This window comes from Marmota flaviventris, chromosome X, assembly GCF_047511675.1.
Source record: "Marmota flaviventris isolate mMarFla1 chromosome X, mMarFla1.hap1, whole genome shotgun sequence".
Classification (NCBI taxonomy): Eukaryota; Metazoa; Chordata; class Mammalia; order Rodentia; family Sciuridae; genus Marmota; species Marmota flaviventris.
Window position 1 is genome coordinate 44,968,600 of NC_092518.1, and position 8,393 is coordinate 44,976,992.

The 8,393-nt window shown below is 49.5% G+C and overlaps 1 protein-coding gene across 2 annotated transcripts; it reads left to right on the forward strand.

Annotated features, from left to right (window-relative positions):
• The first annotated feature begins 1,333 nt into the window (after positions 1-1,333).
• On the forward strand, positions 1,334-7,779 carry Tspyl2 (TSPY like 2). 2 transcript variants are annotated; one of them, XM_027950184.2, is made up of 7 exons: positions 1,334-2,276; positions 3,592-3,669; positions 3,774-3,885; positions 3,961-4,106; positions 4,227-4,321; positions 4,635-5,356; positions 7,034-7,779. In XM_027950184.2, exons 1-7 carry the CDS (start codon positions 1,467-1,469, stop codon positions 7,180-7,182), a joined length of 2,112 nt encoding a protein of 703 aa, XP_027805985.2. In that variant the 5' UTR covers positions 1,334-1,466; the 3' UTR covers positions 7,183-7,779. The 2 variants fall into 2 exon arrangements, with proteins under 2 accessions (XP_027805985.2, XP_027805984.2); XM_027950183.2 differs by having other exon boundaries at positions 3,774-4,106.
• Positions 7,780-8,393: the final 614 nt, after the last annotated feature.

An 8,393-nucleotide genomic window follows, 5' to 3' on the forward strand; every position in this document is an offset into this window, starting at 1 on the left:
TTTTGTCCCCTTCATCACCCATCCCTGATCCCATCCTCCCCCACTCCACATAGGCACCCACTCGTGTATTTAACGTTGTCCTTCCAATCCACCGATCATGTGTTTCTTTACATATGTGTATTGTGTAAAATATATGGTATTGTTGTGTGTTTTAATTTACATAAACAGTATTGTACTATAAATCTTGTTCTGTTTCTTTTTTCACTCAACATTATGTTTTTGAGATCCAGCCATATTGCTATATATAGATCTAATTCATTTTAGTGGTCCATCTTAAACATATATCACATTTTTCCAATCCATTGCCCTGGTGATGGATCCCTAGGTTCACTTCCATTCTTTGCTACCACAACAAGGCTGCAATGGGAAGCTACCTACATCTCTTTAGGAACTAGGGATGCCTAATTTAGAGAAGAAGCTCAGAGAGGTGCAGTGATTTGATTAGGGTTACAATGTGAGGGTCACACTCATTCCAGACCCAAAGCCAGAATTCCACTAACCACCATGCCTCGCCAAAGACCATCCATCTCTGGTCAAAAACAAAATCTTAAGATATAATTAAAAGCAGTATACACGGAGGAAAGGATGGAAGGGAAGAGAACTGTTCAACAGATTAAGAGATAGAAAGTCCTAGAAAAATCTAGCAGATGAGCTGAATCGCTATCATTTTTTATGACGCAGAGGCAGTTACTTTTTTTGTGTAAGTATTGTTTCTAGAACCATTTTGCAGAGATGGAAAATGCCACGTCAAAACTTAGACCCCAAATCAAAGACCTTGAGTGCCTAAACTGCAGGAGCGCTAGGGCAGCCGGCACCCTAAGTGGATACATTAGAGTTGACCACGGGGGCAGAAGCAGGAGATGGGGGAAGGGGCAGATTTAAGAAGTGCGTAGTTGCTGAGGAGAGGGGGGCGGGGGAACGATAGCGAGGCTCTTCGATTTTATTTGAGCACATCCTGCTCACTGCGTTTGTTTTTCGTCTTGTTTTTTGGTCTTCAGAACCACTGGTACTCTTCCCATTGGATAAACGTTTTAAGAGTGAGGGAGAGGGGCTTCTTCCCCTAGCTTTCCTCGCAACCAATCGTTTGGCAGTTTTCCTCTCTTCGCCGGGGTAGCTAGCCCGCTGATTCGCGGGTTTGAGGAGAGCCAATCGCAAAGTGATGATGTGTAGTGTTGGCAAGCAGATTGCGTGAGAGCGGGCAGGGGTCGCAGGAACGCGAGCGCCGCCGCGGCGGCCGGTAGCCAATGATGAGGCAGGCAGGCTCCTTGCGTCAGGCAGTGGGCGGGGCCTCGCGATTGGCGCGGAGGGAGTAGGGCAATCGCTGTGGGAGGGAACGCCAGAGCGAGGCGGTGAGCGGAGCTGGTCGCGTGAGGCGCAGCGGCTACACTTGAGGTGTAACTGGTAGCGGCGGCCGGCCAAGAGCAAAGGAGCTAGTGCTATCTCCTGAGCTTGTGAGCGCGGTCACCATGGACCGCCCGGATGAGGGGCCTCCGGCCAAGACCCGCCGCCTCAGCGGCTCGGAGCCCCCTCAGCGCGATCCGCCGCCGCCGCCTCCCCCGCCGCCGCCACCGCCGCTCCTGCGACTGCCTCTCCCTCCACCCCAGCAGCGCCCGAGGCTCCGCGAGGAAACCGAGGCGGCACAGGTGCTGGCTGATATGAGGAGGGTGGGACTGGGCCCCGCGCTGCCCCCACCGCCACCCTATGTCATTCTTGAGGAGGGGGGGATCCGCGCGTACTTCACCCTGGGTGCTGGTGGTCCCGGCTGGGATCCTGCGATCGAGTCAGGGTATGGGGAGTTGCCCCCTCCCACAGGGAGCCTGGAAACACTCCCCCCTTCCGAAGCCTCTGGGGGGAGCCTGGAAATTGACTTTCAGGTTGCAGAGCCCAGCAGCCTTGCAGGAGAGAAGGCCCTAGAAACCTGTAGCTCAGGGGGGTGGGGGCCCCAGATGTTAGTCGGTCCAAAGAGGAAGGAGGAGGCTGTCATCATAGTGGAAGATGAGGATGAGGATGAAAAGGAAAGTGTGAGGAGGAGGAGGAGGCGGCGGCGGCGGCGGAGGAAGCAGAGGAAGGTGAAGGAAAGCAAAGAGAGAAATGCTGAGAGGATGGAAAGCATCCTGCAGGCACTGGAGAGCATTCAAATGGACCTGGAGGCAGTGAACATCAAGGCAGGCAAGGCCTTCCTGCGTCTCAAGCGCAAGTTCATCCAGATGCGAAGACCCTTCCTGGAGCGCAGAGACCTGATCATTCAGCACATCCCAGGCTTCTGGGTCAAAGCAGTATCCTTCTCATCGATACTCATGGGCCAGAAACCCATGACAGAAAAGGAGACATGGGGGAGGGACAGAAAGGGTGAAGGGATGTCGGGAAGGGCCAGAGATGGGGGTGAGCCCCCTATCGGAAGACTGACTAGATTGGGTAGAAGAGGGATGGAAGGAGGAGGGCAAAACAGCAGAGAAGCTGGACTGGAGATGTTGGGGGGAGCACACAATAAAAACTGGACCACATATGGGAAGAGTGGGGGAAGAGGAGAAGCATAACATTAAAAAAAATGGATCACAAACAGTGAAAGGGGGAGGGTAACAGGGGAGCACAGCAGAAAAATTGGACCAGAGATGGTGAAAGGAGAAGGGGAGGGGCATACAGAAGATGAACTGACTCAGACAGTGAAGAGGGAGGAGAAAGGCAGAGAAACTGCCCAGAGAGGATGTTTAAGGCACAGAGGGCTCTGCAAGCCTAGTTGTCTACTTAGACACTAGGAGACCTCAATCCTAGCTAGAGTTGGGAGGGGATGGAGGAGAGGGCATTTGGGAGGGGCTGGAGCCTCTGAAAGGCCAGGAGAGAATTACCTGGGTATGGAGATCAAGGGGTTAACTGAAGGAAAAGGGAGAATAGGAAGAATCCCATTCACTGTTCCTGATTGTTAAGCTCATCCCTGGGGAACACATATACATGTAACATGTTAGGAACATGTAGGTTTAACATCTTAACAGAATTACATGGAGACAGACCCCTGGCATCCTGATATAAATATCATGTGATCACAGGCCCTCAGCACACTGGCATACAGTATCATGTAGTCACAAGATTTCAGCACCCAGACAGTGTTATGTAGCCATAGCTTCTCAGCACACAGACATATAGCATCACTTGAACACAGACTCTAAGAGCCATTCACACAACATCATGTGGATGCAGACCCTTGACGCCCACTTAGAGGCCCTCAGTAACCGGATACATCATCACTTGGGGCCTTCAGCCCCCAGATACATAGTATTTTGTGTACACATACCCTCAGCATCCAGAGATATCACATGGACATAGATCCTCAGCACCCAGACACACAGCAAATATGAACCATGGCAAGGCTACCTAACACAGATTTAACATTACATAAACACAGGGTCTTATCACATAAATTGTATCATGGGAATAAAAGTATGCTTTTATAAAGTATGCTTGCTCTACACATATCACATCAATATAGAAGAAATCCTCCTGCTCCAGCCTCTCTTTTGCTCTGCCCTGCCTGGCCTTCCCTCCCTCCCTCACATTGAACAGTTAATCCTTGACCTAAACTGCTCCACTCATCAGTTCCTCAACCACCCCAGAATTTCAATCTTGATCAACCAACGAGATGAAGACATTTTCCGCTACTTGACCAATCTTCAGGTCAGGCCAAAGAGGAACACCAAGGAATCTGGTCCTTAAAGGTGAGGGGGGGTGGGAGGTACCGTTGGGGGAAAAGATTCCACCATTGCCACCACCCTGAGCAGGTACAGGATCTCAGACATATCTCCATGGGCTACAAAATGAAGCTATACTTCCAGACAAACCCTTACTTTACAAACATGGTGATCGTCAAGGAGTTCCAGCGCAACCGCTCGGGTAAGTCGTGGTCCCAAGGTAAATCCCCTGTCTGTCCTTATCCAGTCCTGTTTCTATGGCCTCCTCTTCCCATAGGCCGGCTGGTGTCTCACTCCACCCCTATTCGCTGGCACCGGGGCCAGGAACCCCAGGCCCACAATCGCAGGAACCAGGACACCAGCCACAGCTTCTTCAGCTGGTTCTCAAACCACAGCCTCCCAGAAGCTGACAGAATTGCTGAGGTGAGGACCCTCTTGGCATTTGCAGAGAAGGCTTTGCTAGACTTTCCCTGGGTGTCTGGGGAATTGGATGTAAGGTCTGGCACTTATACACATGGCTCTATTCCCCTTCTCTTTCAACAGATTATCAAGAATGACCTGTGGGTTAACCCTCTACGCTACTACATGAGAGAAGGGGGCTACAGGGCAAACAGAAAGAAGCAAGAAGAGAAGGAAAGGTGATGGGGGAATTGGTGGTTGAGAAATGGTTTGTTGGACATGGAGCAAAGACTAGGTTAGTGTTATACAAGATTTATGGAGCTGCAAGGGACCTTTGGGATAATCTAGTGCAATGTTTTATAAGTGAAGAATGACTCCCAGAAATGGCCTGAGGGTTATATAGTCAAGGGCAGAAATGGGACTCTTCCTAGCCTAACATCATTCCTAGGAGCCCTTGTAGCCTACTGCCTTCCCATTTACTTACCATTTTTCAGTGTTTTCCCTGGGTTTATCTCCCACTAACCCCATACTTAGCCTGAAACTTCCCCACAGTAAAGCCAAGGATGAATTTGAGATGGTGATCATGGAAGACGCTAATGACTATTATGCCATGGGAGACGTTCTCAGCGAGATCTCAGACATTGATGAGACCACTGACAATGACACTATTCATGACATCAAGATTTCTGACTTCATGGAAACCACCGACTACTTCGAGACCACTGACAATGAGATAACTGACATCAATGAGAGCCTGTGTGACAGTGAGAGCCCTAACCACATTGAGAACCCCAACAATGAGATCGCTGACAGTAGCGAGAGTGCTGATGATGAGACCACTTACAACGAGAGTACTGATGACAATGAGAGCACTGACGACAAAAATGAGAATCCTGAAAACAATGAGAATCCCAACAAGAGTGTTGATAGTGACAACAAGAACCTGGACAGTGACAACCGAGGCATCAGTGGCAACTTTGCCATCAGTGCCAACAACCAGGACAGCAGTGATAGTGACAACGGAGATGAGGGCAGTGATGATGAAGACAATGATGGCAATGAAGGTGACAATGAGGGTAGTGATGATGATGGCAACGAGGGTGACAATGAGGGAAGTGATGATGACGACAGAGACATTGACTACTACAAGAATGATATTAACATCTTTGACAAGGATCAGGATAACAGCTCCAACCAGGATGACTACGAGGATGAGGTAGAGATCATCTCTGAAGACTCAGTGGAAGAAGAAGAGGAGGAGGGCAGTGAGGAAGGTGAGCTAGACTCTTTTCTCTCAGAGAAAACCTGGAACCAGGGTATCCAGCTACTAACACTGTCTTTTCTTCTGAAGGAAAGAAAAAACCTTCTATGCAGCTTTTTAAATAAAGGAAGGTCAGAGAGCATTTAATTTATAAATGTAACAAAACCAAACAAAAATAAGTTCAATTCTAGGTGATAGAACTGTTCTAGGTTGTAACAGAGCAAAAGACAAAAAAGTAGACAAAAATATAGGGGATAGTGGTGGAAAACTAAAAGTAAACACACACACACACACATACGTGGAAAAAAGTGGCAAATACATTACAGTTCAGCACTCTGTACCCAGCTCCCTGGTCTTGTGAGAACTCCCAGGCTTGTTTGGGCAGCTGAAGGTGAAGTGACAGTTTCCTTTGTAAGCTTAGAGGATGGAGCAGCTAATTCTAACTCAAGAGTGGGGAAGAGGGTGGGAGAGCTAGAAAAAGGAGGTGATACTTGAATTGGAAGCTGCATTCCCAATAAAGAGCACTGTGGAGCATTTTCATGGAATGGATAGTGTGAACAAGGACCTAGAAGAGTGAAAATGCATGGTTTGTTGGGCAAGGGTTCCAAAATTGTCTCCTGAGAACCGTTTTATCAGTTTTGAAAGTTGGTCCTCACAGAAGGGTTCAGTGGTCATACATGTTACATACAATAATTTCCTCTTATAGAATCACACATATTAGCACCTTAAAGACTAAGAAAACCTACTGTGAAAAAAAACCTATTTCACTTTGCAGATCTCAACATGTTTAAACTTCTTGACCACAGAAATTATCAAAGAACACATTTTTGGGAAATGAGGAAGGATTGCACAAGGGGGTTTAAGGGAGAGATAAGTATTTGAGGTAACTCCTAAGTTTGGTTCTGACCCAGAAGACCATAAAAATAAACTTTAAACCTGTGTAAAGGAGGTATTTGAGTTTGATTCTAAGCAGACAGAAGAGAAGTGTCATTCCCGCCCCCACCTGGTGGAGAGGGAGATAGACTGGGTGAGAAAACCAACCACTCCTACAGATTTTGGCCATGGGCTCCCTGACAAACATCATTTCAGACAGGGGTGGGTCATCAAGGGTAATGGCGTTGGATGAGTGAGTGGCCTCAATTTAGATTTATTTTTCAGGTAGGGTAGGGGAACTGAGGGAGTTGTCAGTCCTCTTCTCCCACCTGATGGCAAGTCCAAGAATGGGAGGCAGAGCTGTCTGCCCAACCCTGGGGTGGTAGTGGGTGTGGGGAATTGGGCTGAAAAAGACAGACTGGGGCCTGTTTGCACCAGACTGGGGAAAAGAAGTGAGGGAGCTGCCTGGGGATGAATAGGTTTATTCAGCTGAGGTCTGAACTCAGGAAGAGCCAGATTGAGGAATGGGGGGTGAGGGGACAGAAAAAAAGCTACTTTCAGAAATGTATCAATTTTGACAGGACAGAGGCAGGGAGCCCACCCTGCCTTCATGCCTCCTTCCTACCCCCTCCCCACCCTGTGGGATTGAGTCTGTGGGCATGTGCTGACACAAACAGAGCTGCTTTTTCCAAGCAGAGGCGCTTGGAAAGTGGTTCCAGGCCCCTCAAAGGCCCTGGCTGTGTCTTCTGTTCCTTTTCAGAGTGACATCTAACTGCCCTCCTCGATTTCCCCTTCCTTGCCTCTCTCCCCTGTGCAGGCAGTGAGCAAAGCGAAGACAGCTATGAGGAGGAAAGAAGCTACGTGGAGGAAGGAAGTGAAATCGATTCAGAAGATTCTGACATTGAGGAGGTGCTTCAAGTCCCAAACGCTTGGGCCAACCCGGGGAAGAGGGGGAAAACCGGATAAACATCTTACCCTTTTGGGGGGTCTCTTCTCTGTATCCCCCTCCCCCTGTCCCGTTTCCCACCCCCTCAGCTAGGGCCACGCGGCTCCACATTGCACTTCTGGGGGGTGACCGACTTCGTACACGGGTTTAAAGTTTATTTTTATGGTTTAGTAATTGCAGAGTTCTTATTTTGGGAGGGGGGAAGGGAGATTCTCCCCCTTTTTGGCCCTCCTCCTCCCGCAGGCTTCTGTGTGCTGCTAAACGTATTTATTGTGATGCCTTGGTCAGGGCCCCTCTAGCCCCCTTCTCCTTGTTAGTGTTGGCCCCAGCCCCTCTTCCTGTGGAGTGGACACCCTGATCCCAAAGCGGAGAGGGTCCTTGTGGCCTTCATCGCAGCTGTGCAGTAGCCTTGAAGGCTCTGTTGCCACCCTGTTCTACCAAGTCTCTCTCTTTCCATCCTTTTCTTCTTCCCTCCCCCCTCACCGTGCCGCTAGCCCGCCTAGGTGTCTATGCAAGGCCGCTTTGCCATTGCGGTATTCCTGTCCCCGCTCCCCCAGAAGTCCCGCCTCTTTTCCCTGTGAACCCTGATGATCCTAATAAAACTGAGCAAATTCAAAGTGCCGCTTCGAGTCTTTTGTCCGCCCTAGTGTGCAGTCTCTAGCGGCCAGTCTTCCAACAGGCCAGCACGAAGCCTCCTAGCCTACGCAATCGCCTCCAAGATGGTAGTTGCTGGGGGTTCTGCAGACCTGGGGCAAGCTCCTCCAGGCCGCAAAGGCGTTGCGTCAGACCATTGCGGACCATCCTGACCAATCGCAGGGTGAGGTTGAGGAAGCCCCTCCCTGTCGCGGCGGTCGCTTTAGACCCAGCCAGGTAGCAAAGAGCTTCCCACGCCTTTCCTTTGACGCATGCGCAAAGAGATGTTCTGAGCCTGAACTTTAATTTATTCGGTGATTCATCTGTTCATTTCTAGTGCGTCAAGTCTTTCTTGGGGCCTAGTGTTAGCTAGGCGTGGGGAAGCCAGAAGAATCCATTTTTTTTTCTCGTTCTTACGTAGTAAAAAAAAATAAAAGCTACGATATCGGTCCGGATATCACAACACAATCATACAGGAGCGCGCTCTCGTCTTTGGGGGGTGGGGGTGCAGAATCCCTGTAGCTGGACCTAAGGGAGAAGTCAGGAATAAAGAGGGCTGAGGCTGAGGAGTTTCTATACAGATAAAGGCAGAACAAAG

Coding starts and splice junctions, on each gene's coding strand:
- Tspyl2 (XM_027950183.2), top strand. CDS start 1,467: ATGGACCGCCCGGATGAGGGGCCTCCGGCCAAGACCCGCCGCCTCAGC. Junction 2,277..3,591: donor CAGGCTTCTGGGTCAAAGCA/GTATCCTTCTCA, acceptor TCCACTCATCAG/TTCCTCAACCACCCCAGAAT. Junction 4,107..4,226: donor AAGCTGACAGAATTGCTGAG/GTGAGGACCCTC, acceptor CTCTTTCAACAG/ATTATCAAGAATGACCTGTG.